At 49.6% G+C, this 22,967-nt stretch overlaps 1 protein-coding gene across 1 annotated transcript in view; it reads left to right on the top strand.

Moving 5' to 3' along the window:
- efcab7 (EF-hand calcium binding domain 7) overlaps positions 1–22,967 on the top strand; it is a 74,145-nt gene that overhangs the window by 44,609 nt on the left and 6,569 nt on the right. Inside the window, exons 6-10 of the mRNA XM_084310389.1 lie at positions 6,834–6,955; positions 16,612–16,753; positions 17,724–17,833; positions 20,076–20,239; positions 20,673–20,806. Coding sequence (XP_084166515.1) covers positions 6,834–6,955; positions 16,612–16,753; positions 17,724–17,833; positions 20,076–20,239; positions 20,673–20,806 — 672 coding nt within the window. The remainder of the gene's footprint in view (positions 1–6,833; positions 6,956–16,611; positions 16,754–17,723; positions 17,834–20,075; positions 20,240–20,672; positions 20,807–22,967) is intronic.

Here is a 22,967-nt window from a genome sequence, read left to right as displayed (position 1 = left end):
TGGTGAGCTCACGTTGGATGAGCGTGGCTAGGTGCGCTCCGGCTAGGGCTGCGCAGAGCTCTAGACGTGGGATAGATTGTTGCTTGCGTGGGGCTATTCTCGAGCGGGCGAGGACAAATGCTGTGTAGATCTCTCCCCCCTGGTCTTGGGCCCGCAAGTAGGCTACTGATCCGTATGCGACCTCTGAGGCGTCACTGAAGACGTGTAAGTCCATTTTACATGTCTCTGGCCTCACCGTGGGTGGGAAGTAGCTTCGGCGCATATTAACGCCTGGGAGTGAGTGGAGCTCCATCTCCCACTCTCTCCAGGTGGATGCAAGGTGTGCGGGAATGGGGTCGTCCCAGCCCTGGTCCTTGTCCCACAATGCTCGTACAATCATTTTTGCCCTGGTGGTGTACGGTAGAATACATCCTAGCGGGTCATATTGTCGGGCGAGTGTTGTGTACACACTCCGTCTGGTGGTCGGCGCCGCCGCCGGCCTTCCCTGCTCCGTAGTCAGGGGCTTGTGTCTGTAGTGAAGCGAATCTGTTTTGAATCGCCACACCAATCCCAGGGTCATCTCCTGGGCTTCTCCCGGGATTGTAGCCATCCAGGTCTCGCTGCTGGCTGCCTTGTCCTCGGAGGAGAGGCTGCGCAGTACTTGCGGATCGCTGCTGGCCCACTGCCTGAGATCAAAGCCGCCTTTGATCAATGAGGCGCGGAGTTTAATCAGGAGAGCCTCGGCTTCTTCCTGGGTTGAAAGGCTTTGTAGACAGTTGTCTACGTAGAAGCTGTTCTTTACGCTGTGTCGGACCTCTTCGTCCGCTGCTGGGTCCTCTGCTACATGTTTCTGTAGTGCAAATGTCGCACAGCAGGGGCTGCACGTCGTTCCGAAGGGGAGGACTTCCCATTGGTAGATGGCTGGGTGCTCATCTCCTGGCTTCTCTCTCCATAGGAACCGTAACAGGGGCTTGTCCGCCTCTACTAATCTCACCTGCAGGAACATTCCTTTAATGTCCCCGCTGATGGCCACCTTTTCCTGGCGGAAGCGGAGTAGAACGCCGAGTAGGGAGGGGCCGAGTGTGGGACCGGGCAGTAACTCTTTATTCAGATTTTGGGATCCGATCTGGTAGCTGCAGTTAAATACTATGCGGTCTTTACCGTTGTGATGGACCTTGTGGTGGGGCACGTACCACGATTCAGTGGTCTGGTCAGCCTCTTTAATGTCCATCTTTGTGACGTGTCCCGCTGTGATGAGCTTCTCAATCTCAGCGCGGTATACACTCTCTTGGGCGGGGTTCTTGGCTAAGCGCCGCTCCGTGTTCAGCAGGTACCGTTCTGTGGCCTCTGTCTTGGCGTGGAAAGTAGGCATTCCTTCTCGCCGCAGGAGTGGCGTGGCGTATCTCAACACGCCGTTGACCGGGACTCTCTTGGTCCCTGTCTCGAGGAGGTGAATTGCGTAAATGTCATCTTTAGAGCGAATGTCTTTCTTTCCGTTCTTAAAGGGCATTTGTTCCAAGGTCCATAGCCGCTCGACGTGTTGCAGGAGTGCGGTTTCTCCCTCTGTGACTCGGGAGTGGAGACATCTAGTGGCTGTACTTCGGTTGAGAGATTTGGCGAGCGGGCCTTGGAGAGTCCATCCCAAACGGGTCTCGACTGCTGCAGGACAGCCTCGGGGTCCGGTATGAACCCGGTCTATCGGGACAATGAGGTCTGCATGGTCGGAGCCTATCAACAGGGTCGGCATAGCATTGTCTATGAGCGGGATCGGTAACTTGCGCAGATGTGCATATTTCTCCATCAGCTTGGCGACGGGGTATGTGTACCGCGACAGTCCTATTTCTTGGCTGGTGAAAGCGTCTGCAATCTGGTACCGTCGCTCAGGCTGGCCGCTTGCTGCGATAGAGAATGAGACATTCTCGCCCTTTATCGTCTTCAAATCTCGTCTTATTGTCCGAATTGTCATTTGGGTTTCGCTTCCCCGCAGCCCTAGCTAAGCCGCAGCGGAGGCGAGCAGCAGGGTCTTCTCTGACCCGTCATCGAGGACGGCGTAAGTGTCCAGGACTTTATTCTGGTAGCTTAGTGTCACACGCACTACTTTTAGGAGTACTCGGGCTCCACTGCTGCTGGCGGGATCGATGTACATGACGCTCGCTTTGCGGCTGGATGGTGCAGGTGAAGGGCGCCGTCTGTTACTGTCGTGAAGTATGTCCAGATGGGCTCCATCGCACTTGGTGCACCTTTTCTTTAAGCGGCATTCGGCTGCCATGTGTGAGCGCGCACAGCGAAAACAGCGCTTGTTGGACTTTATCCATTGACCTGCTTCCTCCGCGTTCAGCTTGGGGAAGGAGTCACATTGCGCTAGCCAGTGTTCTTTCTCACAGTAGGGGCACACTATCTTCCACTTCTCCGTTCTGGAGGGGGTACTGTGGCTCCTGCTGCTCGGTACTGACTCCGATTGGTGCATCACAGTCACCGATCTTCTTCCATCATTTAGTCGTCTGGTTCCTTCTCTGGAGCCAGGGGTGCTCCGTCCGAATGTATCTAGCCGTAGGCTGCTGACTTCTCTCGCCAGGAAGTCTGCTAGATCGAGGAGGTTCGGTTCGGGGCCATTCGGGTCTCTGTGGTCCCTCTGCCGCCTAAAGCGCTCCTGACGAGCGGGCGGCAGCTTCTCCAGGATCCTTTCCACATTTGAGTTGGCGTAAAGTTCATGCCTCCCCTTCTCTCTTTGCGCTCCCAACATCCCTACCAGGGACTGCACTCTGATGGACAGGTCGTCCAGTGCTCGATTGTCTATTGCTGGGGGTAAGCGGTCGATGTGTCGGATCTCCTGGATCACGTAATCCCATATGCGCCCATACCTCTGGTCCAATGCTACCAGCGCTGCTGTGTATGGGGTGGTGGAAGTCGCGTAGGCGAGCGCTATATTATGTGCGCGGGGTACCTTTAAGTGCTTCAGTAGGATGGCGTATTTGTGGCGTTCATCCAATACATCCACCAACATGGTCTCCAGACACATGCAGAGTTCTGTATACTGGGCCCGGTTCTCTTGGGTGAAGTCGGGTACCATAGGCGTGCCAATGTATGACGCTGACTGTGGATACATCGGCGAGCGTTGGGGGAGAGGCCTCCTAGGCGAGTCTCCTCCCGCTCCTTGGTATGGGCTGGTACCGGCAGTGTACCATGGCCCGCTTGTCCAGGTGCTGTTCCTCGGTGCGGGTCGTGCGTCGTGCTCACCCGTGTATAGAGTCGGGGGTCTGTAGCGCAGCTCCGCGGGAGTATAGCCTGGGCTGTACCGGACCTCCTGGTCCGGTAGAGTACTGTGCTGTCTTCGGGCGTGGTTCTCCTCCTCTTCCTCTTCGTCTTCAGTTAGGTCATCCAGTGCTTGTAGTCTCTGGTTTAGCCTCTCCACAGGATATGCTGCTCCTTCCCGGTTGCTAGGTCTCGCTTGGACCGGTGGGGGGAGGTGGTCTGTGGGGGTTATAGACCTCGTCTGTTGGTCAAGTTCAGGGTTGTTTACTCGGCTAGGGGATGCCGCCCTGGAGGTGTGTCTAGACGAGTTCCTGGAGCCTCTGGCGGAGGGAGAGGGTGTTGTCCGTCTGATCAGCTGTTCTATTAGTTGCGACTGCTGTCTGTCGCACGCTGCGTCCCGTTGAGCACCGGCTCGTTCTCGGGCCACATTCTCTTCCATCTGAATGCGTCTTATTTCTAGACGTATCTGCTCGTGTTCGCTTCGCTGCTGGATCTGCAGTCGGTCGCGTTCAGCAGCGGCGTTCAGGCTGATGAGGAAGGCCTGCTGTAGGGTCCTCTCTGCCTCGCTGGGAGAAGGCGGTTGTATAGGGGAGCCTTCCCTCGGGGTACTCCTTGCGGAGCCTTGGAGCTCTATCTCCACGGTGCTCTCCCCGTCTTCTTCCGTGCCGAGTTCTCTCTCGGTAGCGTTGTATTCCTCCCGGGACTCATCGGGGACTACTTCTTCAGTACTGGCGGGGTGTGAAGTCATGTCTGGTTCCCACTGGTCCCCACCGTGAACTTGGTCAGTTACATTAGAGCCCGTAGGGGCCTCTATGGTCGGGGTAGTCTGGGCGTTGGGGTTAGACATACTTTTACTTTCTAGTATTACCGCGTTTACTGTTAGTAGAAGACTAGGTTGTTGACTGACAGCGTAAGCCTCTAAGTACTGAGGGAGCCGTCGTTCGCGCTGCGGGCGTTGGTTAGGAGGATCGTTTCGTGGAGTGTTCATCATAGGCCATTTCAATATTAATAACACTATATTAATATTACACTGATTACCATCCGGCTCGAAGGACCAATTGTAACTGAGGGGTACAATTCCCTGACTGTATTACTAGATATGATACTTACTACCACTACCTTTGTACTTAATATTCGGCCACCCAGTACACGGCATAAATATATTATCATAAACACTCTCACGTAGATGAAACGGATCCAACACAAATGTACGAAGTCGAAACAGGTCTTTATTTCTACACAGCGATGGTGTGTAGAACAAGCACTTAATCACTTAATTACATTTATGAATTGAAATAGTATGCACTTTTATGGCAAAGAGTATTCGTCTGTATATCAATAGAGAATGTCCAATCTCTGAAGGCGCAGGTGGTAAATATACGACCTGGAATAGTTAAGGAATAACAGCAATGATACTTTAATGATTATATACTAGATACACTAGAGGGGGTTAATCCGGTCGCTTGTAAGCCGACAGGAGTAGGAGGGGGGGGGGGGGTAGAATCCGGCTGCCTCGTCCGGCCAAGGGTATCCCAGGTGAACCCACTGTAGTGCCGTTCAATGCGCCGGCGATCCTTGGACCACAGATGAAAGCAGGTGGACTCTTTGTGGGCCGGCTCTCTCCGGTCCACGGGGGAGAGACGTGAAGCGACCTCGTCTTGCAGAGCGTCTCCTCACCTTGCGTCCTCTCCAGGGGGGGGGGTTCCAACACACGGCAGTGTCGGGGGTCTTTATCCATGGAATAATCAAAGTATACAAAGCATAATCCGTGCCTGGGAAGGCGGGCTGTCGTCGGTAGAATAATCCGGTATACAGGTCCACTCGCTCGTCGGCTCTGGGGCTCCTCGGGTGCAGCTTCACATGGGGTCAACCACCCTGGGTAAGCAGCCAGTTCTCTGCCCGAAACGATGGGGTACTGACTACGGTAGTATTCTCACCGCACGAAGCACTATATATTAACAGACTATTATTAGCTTAATAGACTACGTCCAACTCGACGATATAGTGCCAAATATGACTATTCAAATATTAATATACACAATGTCTCAATACCGATGGTAGGCGAACTTGGCCTTACTCCCACACGTGGCGTCGCGGGGAGGCTTTACGTCTGTGACTCTATTGGAGGGTAAGAAACTGGACTGAAAAGAAAGTCCTACTTTAGTAGCGCAGTATATATACGCACTATGAACAAATAGTCCCATTAGTGGTGCGGTAGCCAGATTCCTACGCGGAACTAGGACTTGTTCGTACATGTGGAGCGGTACGTTTGAACTGGGTCTGAGGGGTATGGCAGCCTGGCACCAAGGTCTCGACCAATAGTAGAATGGAGACTATTATGGGATGTTCAGTAGGCTAGAATGGATATTCAATGCATATTGTACAAGGAATATACAAGGGATATCAGGGAATATTAGAGAATATACAAATACAATTAAATATATATATATAAATAAATATATATATTCGGTTTAATCTGGCCCTTCACAACAATGGGTGTGGGACAAACAGTGATAAAACACAGTATGTATGAATGATAAAACACAGTATATATGAATGTAGGACAAACAGTGATAAAACACAGTATGTATGAATGATAAAACACAGTATATTATGAATGTAGGACAAACAGTGATAAAACACAGTATGAATGTAGGACAAACAGTGATAAAACACAGTATGTATGAATGTAGGACAAACAGTGATAAAACACAGTATGTATGAATGATAAAACACAGTATCTATGGGTGTGGGACAAACAGTGGCAAAACACAGTATCTATGAGTGTAGGACAAACAGTGGTAAAACACAGTATCTATGAGTGTAGGACAAACAGTGGTAAAACACAGTATCTATGGGTGTGGGACAAACAGTGGTCAAATCACAGTATCGTCTCACTGAAGGCTCTTTGCAAGGCCTCGTCTTGTCTTTGTCCACATTTGCAAAACAGTTAGCCTTTAGATTAGACCACTATCATCGATGGTATGGTAATGTGGTGTATCGCATTATTTAGCATCTCTCTTGTCCTGGTCTGGGAAACAATCAGGCCCCCTCATTATTGAATTGATATTCTCTGGTTTCAATTAGTGTTTCAGGGGAAGAGGATACAGACAGTTGTGTGAGATAATGGATTGGAGGGGCTGCGATTGTGCCTTTTGTAATTTGGAATGCCTCCGTAATTAATTAACAGGGTTGATCTTGAGAAACTGAAGACTGAACTGAGACGACTATGTTGTGAATCTCAAGAACTCTGTTTTTATCATTTTCATCTGTGTCTGTCTGTCTGTCTGTCTGTCTGTCTGTCTGTCTGTCTGTCTGTCTGTCCTATTTTATATTTAGATAAAATAAAAATAGTTTCATGCACTTTCATGCTAGTGCAATTGTGTGTTTTTTTGTGTTGTTTTGTGTATATGTTTTTCATTATTTATGTGTGTGTTGTGTTATGTTGATGTGTATTTTATGTGTGTGTGTGTGTGTGTGTGTGTGTGTGTGTGTGTGTGTGTGTGTGTGTGTGTGTGTGTGTGTGTGTGTGTGTGTGTGTGTGTGTGTGTGTGTGTGTGTGTGTGTGTGTGTGTGTGTGTGTCATCAAATGTGTCTCTCAGATAGCAGGTCGTCCTCCAGGTCATCTTCAGCTCGCAGCAGGAGGTCGTCTCTGTCCAGCTCCATCACCATGACAACCAGCAGCACCAAGCCCAGCCGAGTCCCAGAGCCCACAGCACTGCAGGTAAACCCCTGATACCTTTAATACAGTGGTTCTCAATGTGAGGTCCAGAGCCCACAGCAGGTAAACCTCTGATACCTTTAATACAGTGGTTCTCAATGTGAGGCCCAGAGCCCACAGCACTGCAGGTGAACCTCTGATACCTTTAATACAGTGGTTATATATCGTACTTGGCTTATCGCGTCCCGCTCTTAAAGCCTATCGAGATATACCTCATCTCCTGTACATATTGTACTCCATCACGAATAAAAAATACATACACCCACACCTGCCGGGACCCGCCTCTATGGAGGCGTAGCCTATAAGACAGCAGGCTTGGTCACCAATACACTCTTCCTCTATTTTCGTTCCCACCATAACGGATGCAATGCACCTTATGTAACTAGTGTTATGAAAAGATTAGAGAAATTGCGTAATGTTGAAAGCTTACCAGAGGTTTGCTTACCCCTGGCATCTTCGAGGCATGTTTCAGCGACACGACGGGCCTGCGTTCATGTTTCCTCATCTGACGGCAGCAGATCAAGGGGCGGCGTACAAGGTTTGGCTATCGAGCCGACTTGTACAACGGTGAGCCCTGTGTCATTAGGCATCAATGTTGGTATTGGTAATGCTGTGGAGTATGTTTCGGCGCCAGGGCCGGGGTGGCTTGGTGAACGTTCCACTGCAGTGGACGTTTTCCTGGCGATCCTGGAGCACGCTGCTAACGCTAATGCTACTAATGCTACTACTGCTAATGCTAATGTTGACGCTGAAATGGGTTGTTGTTCTAATGATCCCCGCCGCGGGACAATTCCGCTTTTCCCTCCTCTTGCCCGCTTCATTGATGAAGGTCAGTCGGTTGCTAATGTGGGGGGTTTCGCTGAGTCCTATTTACCTTTTTTACGGGTAAACGGGCTAACAACTGGGTGCAGGCCGGGTGTACCGTGGCTACGTAGCCAGGTAGCTTTGTTCCTGTGCCCCGGCGGGGATGAACGATGTCCCACCCGGCCGATGCTTGAGAGCGCATCGGCTCGGAGGGTGGCAGTATGGACGGATGAGTGGTATACTGCTGCAGGATGGTTTGTAGCGGCGGCCAGTGTTTTGGCTCAGCTGGCTAGTTTCCTATCCACATTGGCGTCGGGTAGTAGGGCTATGGGTCCAGCCGACATTGTAAACATGTTGCATGTTTGTGGTGTTATAGAGATCTTGACTCAGTCGCAAGCTATAACTGCGGGGAGGATTAGGATGCTTTCAACGTTTGTTGTTAGGCATGTTTGGTTGGAGCACTCTCCTCTTGGGGAAGAGGATAGGTTTTCTCTCCTCACGACTCCTTTTTCCACGGAATGGCTGTTTGGTCATTCTGTGGAGGCGCAGGCGGTTGTTGATCTGGGTCCTACACCACCTCACGCTGTGCAGCCAGAGGTGGGAGCACGGTCTCGTCAACGACTGTGGCGAGATCCTCGACAGGCGGCCATGTTTCCCCCGCCAGTGGTACCCTGGGCGGAGAGTCAACGGGGTTCCACAAGGCCGACAGCCTTGGCGGCCGAGGGATCGGCCATTTTGGGTGAATTCGGTTTGGATAAGACAAGCCGTCGTCACTTTGCCGCGAGCAGCCCGCTCCCCGTTCAATCCTCTCTCTGTTACCCATGGAAGCGGGGCTCTGATCGTTCTCCTTTGGCTGCGGGCCGCGAACCTTCTTTGAAGCGCATGCGGCCCCATTCTTCACTTCTCATGGGGACAGGGGCTGACACCCAGTTGATGGCTGAGCCTGGGTCTGTCCGTGAGAATGTTGTACTGTCGCGTGGCTCCTGCACCACACGTTGTGTGATGGATGAGCCTGGTGTTACAGCTGCCACTAGCTACAGTGGTCAGCAGGGGGACTCGAGGCCTCTTCTGTTAAACGCACAGCAAGGGTTACCCCGGCCTCGCCTTCGCCAGGCGGGGTATCACGCTGATGCCTCCCACTCTCGTCACAGCGGCAGTGGTCTGCGAAGCAGAGGCGAGCGTGATTTGGGTGGTAGCAATATCACTGCAGGGCTTCGGCGTGTGTAGGAGCCCATGGGGTCCTCATGCCTTGCGTGTCTAGCTGCGGAACGACTCCTCAGCGTGTGCTAGAGGGGTGTTCAAGGGGGGTGTGTGTGTCAACCAGTTTGATGACAGCTTCTCCCGTATCAAGCGTCAGCGGGAGGGACCGGGCCAACTATCTACTGTTCCTTGCGGCCCAGCGTCAGTTGATGGCGGGTGCGCTGTGGGATTATTTTCACATATGGCGACAAGAATGCCGTTTGGAGGGGTGGATAGAGAGAACGTTGAGGGGGGGGCTTGTTTTGCAGTTCGCACAACCCCATCCTCCGTTCTCAGGTTTGGTGCCGACCCTATTGTCAGGGTCAGATGCAGTGACAGCCCTGGCCGACGAGATCCAATCTCTGTTGGCGAAGCAGGCCGTCGTCGTGGTTCCGAGAGAGGACACGATGTCAGGCGTCTACTCCCGTTATTTTCTGGTACCCAAGAAAACAGGGGGGGTCAGACCTATACTGGATCTGTCCGCGTTCAATCGTATGATTGTAGCGAGACCATTCAGGATGTTGACCGTCAAACTCCTTCTGCTTGCTGTCAGAAGGGGAGACTGGTTCACCTCCATAGACCTGAAGGATGCGTATTTTCACATCCCGATTTTCCCTCCTCACAGGAAGTTCCTACGGTTCCTGTTTCAGGGCGTAGCGTACGAGTACCAGAGGATGCCGTTCGGCTATTCTCTGGCTCCCCGCACATTCACCAAGTGCGTGGCGACTGCACTGGAGCCTCTACGTCGTCGGGGGATACGGGTTCTATCTCGACGACATTCTACTCCTCAGTCGTTCGGAGGAGGTTGCCAGGTCTCATACCAGGCTGGTGGTGGAATTCCTCACCAGGCTGGGTTTGGCTGTGAATTGGAAGAAGAGTACGCCTCTTCCCAGTCAACAGGTGGAGTACTTGGGCTTGACGTTGAGGTCGAGGCCCATGATTGTAACCCTCTCGGAGCAGCACCGGGTGTCTATCCTTCGCGCACTCGGGGGTTTCCGTCTGGGAGGGACGGTCACGGCGCTGCAAGTGATGCGTCTGCTCGGTATGATGGCGTCTGCTCACACGGTGGTTCCTCTTGGCCTCCTCTTCATGTGGAGGATACAGAGGTGGTTTTTCTCTATGAGAATAGATCCGGTGAGGGACAAACGGAAACGGTTGACGGTTCCTTTGTCGATATAGGGAGATCTCGCCCATTGGAGGAGGCTGGGTACCCTCACCATTGGGGTCCTCATGGGCAGCAGGCGCTCACACGTCACGGTCTTCACCGACGCCTCTCTCACGGGTTGGGGAGGGACGTATCGGACCAACGCAGTGGGGGGCAGCTGGACGGCGGTTCATGCTGGCCTATCTGCCCCGCACATCAATGTGTTGGAATTGAAGGCGGTCCTCCTGGTCCTCAAACGGTTCGACCACCTGGTGGTAGGCGAGCACGTTTTGGTCAGGACAGACAGTGTGACGGCAGCGGCGTATATCAACAGGCAGGGTGGGACGAGTGGGAACTCCGCCACGACATAGTCAGACAGATCTGGGATCGGTTCGGGGAGGCCTCGGTAGATCTGTTTGCGTGCCGACATTCTCACAAGTGCCCCTTGTGGTTCTCGGTCAGTCGAGCAGATCGTCCCCCCTTGGGGGTGGATGCCTTCTCGACCTTTCCATGGCCGCCCGGTCTTCTGTACGCCTTTCCTCCTGTACAGCTGTTGGATCAGCTGTAGGAGCGGATACGGAGGGAGCGCAGGACGGTGATCCTGGTCGCACCGGACCGGGGCACGGCAGTGTGGTTCCCGGTCTTGATCCAGCTTCCGGTCGCTCCTCCCTGGGGTATTCCTTGGTCGGCAACGGCCCTCTCACAGCACAACGGGTCACTGTTCCAGTACCCGGTGTTGGGCCAACGCCTGTTGGTGTGGCTGGTGGGAGTGTGAGTCTGGAGAGGATGGACCCTTCTGTGGTTGATACCATCCGGAATGCACATGCTCCCTCCACTGTCGCGCTTTATGCGGGCAGATGGCGTATGTTCCAAGAGTGGTGTAAGGCGGGGGGCTGGGACCCAGTCTCCTGCCCCCTGGATGCTGTCCTGAGTTATCTCCAGTCTCTCCTTGATAGACTGTCGGCTTTGACGGTGAGGGTATATGCGGCGGCTATATCTTCCTATCATGTGGGTTTTGAGGGGACTGTCTTGTTCAGCCACCCTCTTGTGAAGCGTTTCCTGCTTGGCGCTCGACGCGTTAAGCCGGTGCAACGCTCTTTGGCTCCAACTTCGGATCTTCAATTGGTCCTCGGTCGGTTGTCCTTGGCCTCGTTTGAGCCGCTCGAGCAAGCGCCGTTGGGACTGCTGTCTTTCAAGACCGTGTTCCTGCTGGCTGTCACCTCCGCTAAACGCGTGTGTGAGCTCTGTGCTCTTTCGGTACGTCCAGAGTGCCTGTCTTTTCGTGCCGATTGCAATGCCACTCTGCGACCTAATCCTGCTTTCATGCCTATGAATATCCGGAGCTCCTTCCGCTCCCGGGATATTGTGGTTCAGGCGTTTCGTCCTCCTCCTCACACTAGTGAGTTAGATGCGGGCCTTCACCTGTCATGTCCGGTCCGTGCTTTGGGGATTTACCTCAGCCATACTGAGGCTTTCAGGGTTACCGACCAGCTTTTTGTCTGTCACGGTGGTTCTCGTGCCGGTAGGGCACTGTCGAAACAGCGCCTGTCTCATTGGTTGTGTGAGGGCATTGCCCTCTGCTACACGTTGGCTGGGCAGGATCCCCCTGGGGGCGTCAGGGCGCACTCCACTCGTGGGGTGGCTGCCTCTGCCGCTCTCCTGGGTGGGGCCTCGGTGGAGGACATCTGTGCTGCAGCTTCATGGTCCTCCCCGGCCCCTTTGTAAGGTTTTACCTCATGGACATGACCGGGGGTTCTGTCTCCCAGGCGGTTCTGGGGTCTGTGGCCTTTCCTGCTTCCCGTCCTTTGGTAGGGTAGCAGGAGTGTGTGGGTATGGGCCACAGTGTGTTGAGTCACACGTGGTTCCGCCTGTGCGATGTGTTCAAGGGGTTCTAGTTCCTCCTTGCTCGCACTCCGGTGGAGTTGACTGCGCCCCCCCTTCATTAGGAAGGATGGGGTGACGGGACTCCCCAAACCCCTTGATGTGGGCTTACGGGTCCTCAGGGGGTACATTTGTCGGGGCTCGCGTCCGCTCTAACCCATATCTCGATAGGCTTTAAGAGCGGGACGCGATAAGCCAAGTACGATATATAACGATAGGTTATGTATATAACCTAGTTATATGAGTACTGGCTGAGCGTCCCGCTCTTAAGCGGCCCTGAGTCCCCTTGAGGGGTTTTGCTGGGAACGAGATTTTGGCGAGGAAGGGTGTATTGGTGACCAAGCCTACTGTCTTATAGGCTACGCCTCCATAGAGGCGGGTCCCGGCAGGTGTGGGTGTATGTATTTTTTATTCGTGATGGAGTACAATATGTACAGGAGATGAGTTATATCTCGATAGGCTTTAAGAGCGGGACGCTCAGCCAGTACTCATATAACTAGGTTATATACATAACCTATCGTTCTCAATGCGAGGCCCAGAGCCCACAGCACTGCAGGTAAACCTCTGATACCTTTAATACAGTGGTTCTCAATGTGAGGCCCAGAGCCCACAGCACAGCAGGTAAACCTCTGATACCTTTAATACAGTGGTTCTCAATGTGAGGTCCAGAGCCCACAGCACTGCAGGTAAACCTCTGATACCTTTAATACAGTGGTTCTCAATGTGAGTCCCAGAGCCCACAGCACTGCAGGTAAACCTCTGATATCTTTAATACAGTGGTTCTCAATGTGAGGTCCAGAGCCCACAGCACTGCAGGTGAACCTCTGATACCTTTAATACAGTGGTTCTCAATGTGAGGCCCAGAGCCCACAGCACTGCAGGTGAACCTCTGATACCTTTAATACAGTGGTTCTCAATGTGAGGTCCAGAGCACACAGCACTGCAGGTGAACCTCTGATACCTTTAATACAGTGGTTCTCAATGTGAGTCCCAGAGCCCACAGCACTGCAGGTGAACCTCTGATACCTTTAATACAGTGGTTCTCAATGTGAGGTCCAGAGCCCACAGCACTGCAGGTAAACCTCTGATACCTTTAATACAGTGGTCCAGAGATCAGCTGTAGTGGCTCCATATCGCCTGCCTGGAGGCTGCTAATGCAAGGTGGAGGGTGTGTGTGTGTGTGTGTGTGTGTGTGTGCGTGCGTGTGTGCGTGTGTGTGTGTGTGCTTGTATGTGGGGGCAGGGCGGGGGTGTTTATGTTGTTTATGTGCGTGCTTGCAAGCATAATATGTGTGTGTATTTTGTGTGTGTGTGGTTATTTAATGGAGGGTGTGTGTGTTGTTGGGTGGTTTGGGACGACTACACATGGTCAGGGTTAGTATTAGACGTAGTGTTAGTATTAGACTTAGTGTTAGTGTTAGACTTAGTGTTAGTATTAGACTTAGTGTTAGTATTAGACGTAGTGTTAGTATTAGACTTAGTGTTAGTATTAGACGTAGTGTTAGTATTAGACGTAGTGTTAGTATTAGACGTAGTGTTAGTGTTAGACTTAGTGTTAGTGTTAGACTTAGTGTTAGTATTAGACGTAGTGTTAGTATTATACTTAGTGTTAGTATTATACTTAGTGTTAGTATTAGACTTAGTGTTAGTATTAGACTTAGGACTAGATCCACAAAGAATGGATTGCACGGAGCAAGTTGCACCCTTACTTAAAATTCATTATGAATTGAAAATGGGGGACCCTGATGTAAACAAGACGAAAGTCTTTCTCTGGTCTGCATCCCCTTAACAATAGTGTGTATTGAGCCGTACTGTATTGTACCCATTCTGCAATCTGTTAATAAAGTTTTCATTCAATGAATCAATCTGCACGGTGATTGATTGAATGAAAATGTTATTAACAGATTAACGTTCATCGGTGTCAGAAAACGATAAAAACATTTATACTCTAAACGGTATTTTTGTATGAATGTGTGAATGAAAAAGTTAAACGTTCCTACATCCTGAACGATAGATAATTGATGTTGAATGGGCCATAGTAATGTCAATTTAGCAATACAATTTAAAAAGTTATAGCCCTGCAAAGAAGGTGAACATCTCCATAGACAAATAGAGCTGGCAGAGAGGGTACAGCGATGGATATAAACTCCGGCAGAGAATGGGATTATCACATGTCCTCCTCGCTACAGAACCTTAAGATTATCACATGTCCTGCTCGCTACAGAACCTTAAGATTATCACATGTCCTCCTCGCTACAGAACCATACAATTATCACATGTCCTCCTCGCTACAGAACCTTAAGATTATCACATGTCCTCCTCGCTACAGAACTTTAAGATTATCACATGTCCTCCTCGCTACAGAACCTTAAGATTATCACATGTCCTCCTTGCTACAGAACTTTAAGATTATCACATGTCCTGCTCATGACAGAATGGTAGGATTATCACATGTCCTCCTCACTACAGAACCATAGGATTCAGGGGGAAAATGGCAGAATGCCCCTTTAACACAAGATCAAATCACTGGGTGAGGTTGTGATTACCTGTAGTAGAAGGCAGCGGCCGCGTTATTATGTGTAGTACAGGGGCAGTGGCCTTTGCTTCATTGGATGTGAAGTGTTGTGGTTTGATCCTTTATGTTTCTCTCAACCTTCACATAAATCCTGCTGGGAATGTATTTTTCCACCCGGTGCCGACATCCTTGTGGCACTTAGTTTCTTTGTCTCACCCACTGATTTAGGGTCTGTTTTGCTCCTTTTCACGCTTCCCGTTCCATCTCAGATTATGACCCGGGGGTGATTTTTCTCAGCCTCTAGGTCGAGATGCAGTGTGGCACCTTTGCCCTCTTGTGGCTGTGCGCGAGCATAGCGGGCGCTAGTGGGGTTTGGACGTAGGAGCACATCGAATCTATTTATTTAGAATTGGTGATGTTAATCATGATAATGTAACCAAAGAAGAATTGTTACAAAGCATAGAAATAGAATTGGTAAATATTCTATTGCGATTGTCACAACCTGCAGTAAAAAACAATTATGGAACCAGAGTCAAAATGACCCCCAGCCAACAATGATACAACAGACTGTGTGTTGAAACCTTGTGTAATATACAGTGTTGGTCTCCATCTCCAGGACTGTGTAGTATACAGTGTTAGTCTCTGTCTCCAGGACTGTGTAGTATACAGTGTTGTTGGTCTCTGTCTCCAGGACTGTGTAGTATACAGTGTTAGTCTCTGTCTCCAGGACTGTGTAGTATACAGTGTTAGTCTCTGTCTCCAGGACTGTGTAGTATACAGTGTTGTTGGTCTCTGTCTCCAGGACTGTGTAGTATACAGTGTTAGTCTCTGTCTCCAGGGCTGTGTAGTATACAGTGTTAGTCTCTGTCTCCAGGGCTGTGTCGTATACAGTGTTAGTCTCTGTCTCCAGGACTGTGTAATATACAGTGTTAGTCTCTGTCTCCAGGACTGTGTAATATACAGTGTTAGTCTCTGTCTCCAGGGCTGTGTAATATACAGTGTTAGTCTCTGTCTCCAGGACTGTGTAATATACAGTGTTAGTCTCTGTCTCCAGGGCTGTGTAATATACAGTGTTAGTCTCTGTCTCCAGGGCTGTGTCGTATACAGTGTTAGTCTCTGTCTCCAGGACTGTGTAATATACAGTGTTAGTCTCTGTCTCCAGGACTGTGTAATATACAGTGTTAGTCTCTGTCTCCAGGGCTGTGTCGTATACAGTGTTAGTCTCTGTCTCCAGGACTGTGTAATATACAGTGTTAGTCTCTGTCTCCAGGACTGTGTAGTATACAGTGTTAGTTTCTGTCTCCAGGTCTGTGTAGTATACAGTGTTAGTCTCTGTCTCCAGGACTGTGTAATATACAGTGTTAGTCTCTGTCTCCAGGACTGTGTAATATACAGTGTTAGTCTCTGTCTCCAGGACTGTGTAATATACAGTGTTAGTCTCTGTCTCCAGGACTGTGTAATATACAGTGTTAGTCTCTGTCTCCAGGACTGTGTAATATACAGTGTTAGTCTCTGTCTCCAGGACTGTGTAGTATACAGTGTTAGTTTCTGTCTCCAGGTCTGTGTAGTATACAGTGTTAGTCTCTGTCTCCAGGACTGTGTAATATACAGTGTTAGTCTCTGTCTCCAGGACTGTGTAATATACAGTGTTAGTCTCTGTCTCCAGGACTGTGTAGTATACAGTGTTAGTCTCTGTCTCCAGGGCTGTGTAATATACAGTGTTAGTCTCTGTCTCCAGGACTGTGTAGTGTACAGTGTTAGTATCTGTCTCCAGGACTGTGTAGTATACAGTGTTAGTCTCTGTCTCCAGGGCTGTGTAGTATACAGTGTTGTTGGTCTTTGTCTCCAGGGCTGTGTAGTATACAGTGTTAGTCTCTGTCTCCAGGACTGTGTAGTATACAGTGTTGGTATCTGTCTCCAGGTCTGTGTAATATACAGTGTTGTTGGTCTTTGTCTCCAGGGCTGTGTAGTATACAGTGTTGTTGGTCTTTGTCTCCAGGGCTGTGTAGTATACAGTGTTGTTGGTCTTTGTCTCCAGGGCTGTGTAGTATACAGTGTTGTTGGTCTTTGTCTCCAGGGCTGGCACCACAGCAACATGAAGGGTACGTTCTTCCTGGAGGATGATGGGAGTATCAGCTCACTGCAGTACCGCCTCCACCTGCCACAGAGTGCCTCTATCCACCTCACTATACAGCCCCTCAACCTCAGCCAGAGACCAGGTAAACCCCATTATATCTACCTCACTATACAGACCCCCAAACCTCAGCCAGAGACCAGGAAAACCTCATTACTATCTACCTCAGTATACAGACCATCAGCAGATACGGACCAGCTAGCCTAGCTGTTGGCCAAAAACTCCTCCGATTCCATTCATTTGTGCTAAGCTAAGCTAGGCTAGCTTGCAGCCGGATAGCTTTCTTCTGACTCTGGAGAAGACAGTAGGCGCATTTCCCCACAATTTCTACGTGTTCCTTTAAGTCTCAAAACCCACTGATGTTCCTGTGTCCTCTCCTTGTTCCTGTGTCCACTTCTTGTTCCTGTCTCCTCTCCTTGTTCCTGTGTCCTCTTCTTGTTCCTGTGTCCTCTCCTTGTTCCTGTGTCCACTTCTTGTTCCTGTCTCCTCTCCTTGTTCCTGTGTCCTCTCCTTGTTCGTGTGTCCTCTTCTTGTTCCTGTCTCCTCTCCTTGTTCCTGTGTCCTCTCCTTGTTCCTGTGTCCTCTCCTTGTTCCTGTGTCCTCTTCTTGTTCCTGTGTCCTCTTCTTGTTCCTGTGTCCTCTTCTTGTTCCTGTGTCCTCTCCTTGTTCCTGTGTCCTCTCCTTGTTCCTGTGTCCTCTTCTTGTTCCTGTGTCCTCTTCTTGTTCCTGTGTCCTCTTCTTGTTCCTGTGTCCTCTTCTTGTTCCTGCGTCCTCTTCTTGTTCCTGTGTCCTCTTCTTGTTCCTGTGTCCTCTTCTTGTCCCTGTGTCCTCTTCTTGTTCCTGTGTCCTCTTCTTGTTCCTGTGTCCTCTCCTTGTTCCTGTCTCCTCTCCTTGTTCCTGTGTCCTCTTCTTGTTCCTGTGTCCTCTTCTTGTTCCTGTGTCCTCTTCTTGTTCCTGTGTCCTCTCCTTGTTCCTGTGTCCTCTTCTTGTTCCTGTGTCCTCTTTCTTGTTCCTGTGTCCTCTTCTTGTTCCTGTGTCCTCTTCTTGTTCCTCAGACAAACCCTCGGTGTGGATGAACGTAGACACAGCTCTGTTTGTGGTGTCGTCAGCAGAGAACAAAGAGGAGTCCAGCTTTGTGTGTTTCACTGAGTCACGAGACAAGGAGGTGAGACGGGCTACATTCTGGTTCATGTCAAGGTTGATACAAATATCTGAGGCTAAGGTCCACACATTTCACGGATATTTATTTAAAAAAAAAAACATTTTCAAAGGAAATTCCTGTCCACACCAATGGTGTTTTAGAAGATCTCTGTCCTCAAAATCCTGAATGACCTGGATGGGAGGCTGCAGGGAGCTCTCCATGGTCCTGAATGACCTGGACTGGAGGCTGCAGGGCAGGGAGCTCTCCATGGTCCTGAATGACCTGGACTGGAGTCTGCAGGGCAGGGAGCTCTCCATGGTCCTGAATGACCTGGACGGGAGGCTGCAGGGAGCTCTCCATGGTCCTGAATGACCTGGACGGGAGGCTGCAGGGAGCTCTCCGTGGTCCTGAATGAGGCTGCAGTGAGCTCTCCGTGGTCCTGAATGACCTGGACGGGAGGCTGCAGGGAGCTCTCCATGGTCCTGAATGACCTGGACTGGAGGCTGCAGGGAGCTCTCCGTGGTCCTGAATGACCTGGACTAAAGGCTGCAGGGAGCTCTCCATGGTCCTGAATGACCTGGACTGGAGGCTGCAGGGAGCTCTCCATGGTCCTCATTGCAGAGAAAATACTCAGTTTTTTTTAAATATCCATACATGTGGACTAGGGCTGTCAAAATTGGCCAAAAATTACATTAGAATATTCCTTCTAAAAAAACACACAGGTTTGAACCATTCGAATATCTATTGTTGCGCATTATGTCCACAACAGGGCAAACCAATACAACGGAAGACATAACTAGTAGGCTATATGTCATTTATTTAAACAAAATAAATATCAACATACCGACACCAGAATACAAATAGAATAATGTATTATCTCAATCTCTCAGAAGGGTCCGTCTCTTGGAGAAAGATGAAAGTTCACGGTATATAGAACGGACATTTATACACAGCAGAGCGCCTCCGAAAAAGGCGTGATAAATATCAAACAATATATTTTCCTTGACATGAAACGTGAAATAGTAATCAAACCATTGGGGATCCGTATGATGCTTCTGTCAATTCATTATTCAATATCTGTTTAGTAAGCCTACAGTAGCCTATATATACTTGTTTCATGTTTTGTTTAAATCAAATTAAGGCATACAATTCCTAGAAATGTGACTAAACAAAGCCGTTTTGCCCTGAGGGATGATTTACAATAAAGTGCTATAAAAAAACACAAAAGTTAGGGTGCTTAAATTCTTGACGCTATAACTCTCAAAACGCTTGGGGGGGGTTGGGACCTGAACTCTCTGCCAGCAGCACGGATTTGAAGCAACAGCAACGACAATAACTATTAGCCATTAGCTATTTCTTGGTTGATTCCGGACATGATGTCACACGAATGCCAGGCTGCTCAGCCGATAGACAATTTGTTTTATTAGTGTGAACGTGTACTTTTATCCAGTGCTTGTGTAAGGTGCACGTAAAGGGCACAGTGATATCCCATGAATATATATATAGCTGTCATGTCTCTCCTGTCCGTCATGCAGCGCGTTGTTTTTTTTAATTATTTTTTTAACACAATTCACACAATTCTAATATACATTTTTACAATCGAATGTTTTTTTTTTTTACATACATTTGAGTTGGACAGTATGGATGAGTTCAGACAGGTAGGACAGTATGGATGAGTTCAGACAGGTAGGACAGTATGGATGAGTTCAGACAGGTAGGACAGTATGGATGAGTTCAGACAGGTAGGACAGTATGGATGAGTTCAGACAGGTAGGAGAGAGCAGGTAGGACAGTATGGATGAGTTCAGACAGGTAGGAGAGAGCAGGTAGGACAGTATGGATGAGTTCAGACAGGTAGGAGAGAGCAGGTAGGACAGTATGGATGAGTTCAGACAGGTAGGAGAGAGCAGGTAGGACAGTATGGATGAGTTCAGACAGGTAGGAGCGAGCAGGTAGGACAGTATGGATGAGTTCAGACAGGTAGGAGCGAGCAGGTAGGACAGTATGGATGAGTTCAGACAGGTAGGAGCGAGCAGGTAGGACAGTATGGATGAGTTCAGACAGGTAGGAGCGAGCAGGTAGGACAGTATGGATGAGTTCAGACAGGTAGGAGCGAGCAGGTAGGACAGTATGGATGAGTTCAGACAGGTAGGAGAGAGCTGGTAGGACAGTATGGATGAGTTCAGACAGGTAGGAGAGAGCAGGTAGGACAGTATGGAGTTAATGGTCTCCTCCTCCTCCTCCTCCTCCTCCTCCTCCTCCTCAGAGGAGCGTCTGGAAGGGAGAGCTGGCAGCCGGCTCCTACCAGCTCCTGCCCTTCACCAGCGGCTGCAGGCTGAGGAGAGGAAACAGGAAGTCTGCTGCCTCTAAACCTGCTCAGCTGGTCTACAGGACAGACACCGGAGAACTGGATCTCACCAGGGAATTCATGTGAGTGTGAGTGTGTGTGTGTGTGTGTGTGTGAGGGGGAGGGGGAGGAGTCCTTGCAAAAAAAAAAATTATAATAAAAAGTGTCTCCACACCAAACTATTCCAGTTCAAAAGGTACGCGATACTGCCAACTGGCAGGATTCGATCGTCATGGCAATTGTAACATAGGCAGATGAGCCAGGGAGGCCCAGGGAGCTCGGGCCGAGTGTATAGAACGGGGATCAAAGGAAAAATATCAAAGGATCAAAACCCGAGTATACTCTGGTATGGCGCTCAACCACTGGCGGCGAAACCCGACTATACTCGGGTATGGCGCAGAATGAGTTAATGACATTATTAAAACTGGAAGCTTGACCTAAAGTAAGATAATTGTGTTTTCAGTTGGATTCTGAAGTGATTCAAGTGTCTGGTGTCTTTCTGTGCCTGCACCACAGGGAGGCGCTGTCGGACATCTTTGAGGTGATAGACCTGGACGGGAACGGACTGCTGAGCCTGGAGGAGTACAACCTGTTTGAGCTGAGGACCAGCGGAGAGAGGTGTGACGAAGAGGCCTGGGCCGTCTGCAAAGGTAATGACCTTTGACCTGTTTGAGCTGAGGGCCAGCGGAGAGAGGTGTGACAAGGAGGCCTGGGCCGTCTGCAGAGGTAATGACCTTTGACCTGTTTGAGCTGAGGGCCAGCGGAGAGAGGTGTGACAAGGAGGCCTTGGCCGTCTGCAGAGGTAATGACCTTTGACCTGGAAGACTAGGATGCCTGCAGAGGTAATGACCTTTGACCTGGAAGACTAGGCCGCCTGCAGAGGTAATGACCTTTGACCTGGAAGACTAGGCCGCCTGCAGAGGTAATGACCTTTGACCTGGAAGACTAGGCTGCCTGCAGAGGTAATGACCTTTGACCTGGAAGACTAGGCCGCCTGCAGAGGTAATGACCTTTGACCTGGAAGACTAGGCCGCCTGCAGAGGTAATGACCTTTGACCTGGAAGACTAGGCTGTCTGCAGAGGTAATAGGGATGCTCGATATTGGCTTTTTTACCGATACCGATATTGTCCAACTCTTAATTTCCGATACCGATATCAACCGATACCGATATATGCAGGGTTTCCCCCCCAAAAAACGGAATAATTTCAGGTAATTAACATTACATATCTCTTGTTGTGTAATTAACACAACATTATGCATACTTTGACAATAAATAAAATAATAATTTGTTCTTACTTGCTTGCCTGGGTAAATAAAGGTTAAATAAATGTAAAAAAAAGAAGAAAGAAAAATTGAATACCGATATTAAAGGGGAACTATCTTATAAATGGCCTTTTTGAGTGTTTAGCATTGTTTCCTAGCTATGTGAACTTATATTAATATGATCTATGTCTCAAAATTCTCATATTGGCGCATTCTTCTGTCATATAGTCACCGCTGCATGTTAATGTTCAGCAGACGGCGCAGGCCACACAGTGGTTTAGGAGCCCAGGCTCAAAACAGCTCGAGATCTTGAGGTAGAAAAATGCTGTTTTTGAGGACTTGATTAGAAATACAAAACAATGAATACAAAAAAAATATATATTACAGAGGTGTTCCATAGACTCACAGGAATTGTGTAAAAGTGCCCAAATAGTGAAAGAAATAGTAAAATAGTTCCCCTTTAAGACTAGGCTGCCTGCAGAGGTAATGACCTTTGACCTGTAAGACTAGGCCGCCTGCAGAGGTAATGACCTTTGACCTGTAAGACTAGGCCGCCTGCAGAGGTAATGACCGGACTGCTGAGCCTGGAGGAGTACAACCTGTTTGAGCTGAGGACCAGCGGAGAGAGGTGTGACGAAGAGGCCTGGGCCGTCTGCAAAGGTAATGACCTTTGACCTGTTTGAGCTGAGGGCCAGCGGAGAGAGGTGTGACAAGGAGGCCTGGGCCGTCTGCAGAGGTAATGACCTTTGACCTGTAAGACTAGGCCGCCTGCAGAGGTAATGACCTTTGACCTGTAAAACTAGGCTGCCTGCAGAGGTAATGACCTTTGACCTGGAATACTAGGCTGTCTGCAGAGGTAATGACCTTTGACCTGGAATACTAGGCTGTCTGCAGAGGTAATGACTTTTGACCTGTAAGACTAGGCCATCTGCAGAGGTAATGACTTTTGACCTGGAAGACTAGGCTGCCTGCAGAGGTAATGACCTCTATTATATAAACTGTACTGTCTGATAACGACTAGAATAAGGTATACTGCAGCCGTGAGGTTGGGGGTTCCATTCTGTCAGAGGTGTTTACCCTGGGATCACTCCTCCCGTCCGTATGTGTGTCAGTGGTAACTTGACCGATAGGTGGATACAGTCTGTTGTACCCAATGAGAGAAGAGGATAACAGTCTGTTATACCCAATGAGAGAAGAGGATAACAGTCTGTTGTACCCAATGAGAGAAGAGGATAACCGTCTGTTATACCCAATGAGAGAAGAGGATAACAGTCTGTTGTACCCAATGAGAGAAGAGGATAACAGTCTGTTATACCCAATGAGAGAAGAGGATAACAGTCTGTTATACCCAATGAGAGAAGAGGATAACAGTCTGTTATACCCAATGAGAGAAAAGGATAACAGTCTGTTATACCCAATGGGAGAAGAGGATAACAGTCTGTTATACCCAATGAGAGAAGAGGATAACAGTCTGTTGTACCCAATGAGAGAAGAGGATAACAGTCTGTTATACCCAATGAGAGAAGAGGATAACAGTCTGTTATACC

The sequence above is a fragment of the Notolepis coatsorum genome (genome assembly GCF_963971535.1).
Source record: "Notolepis coatsorum genome assembly, chromosome: 3".
NCBI lineage: Eukaryota > Metazoa > Chordata > Actinopteri > Aulopiformes > Paralepididae > Notolepis > Notolepis coatsorum.
The sequence above is the reverse complement of the archived record's forward strand: the minus strand, read 5'-3'. Positions and strand labels throughout refer to the sequence as shown.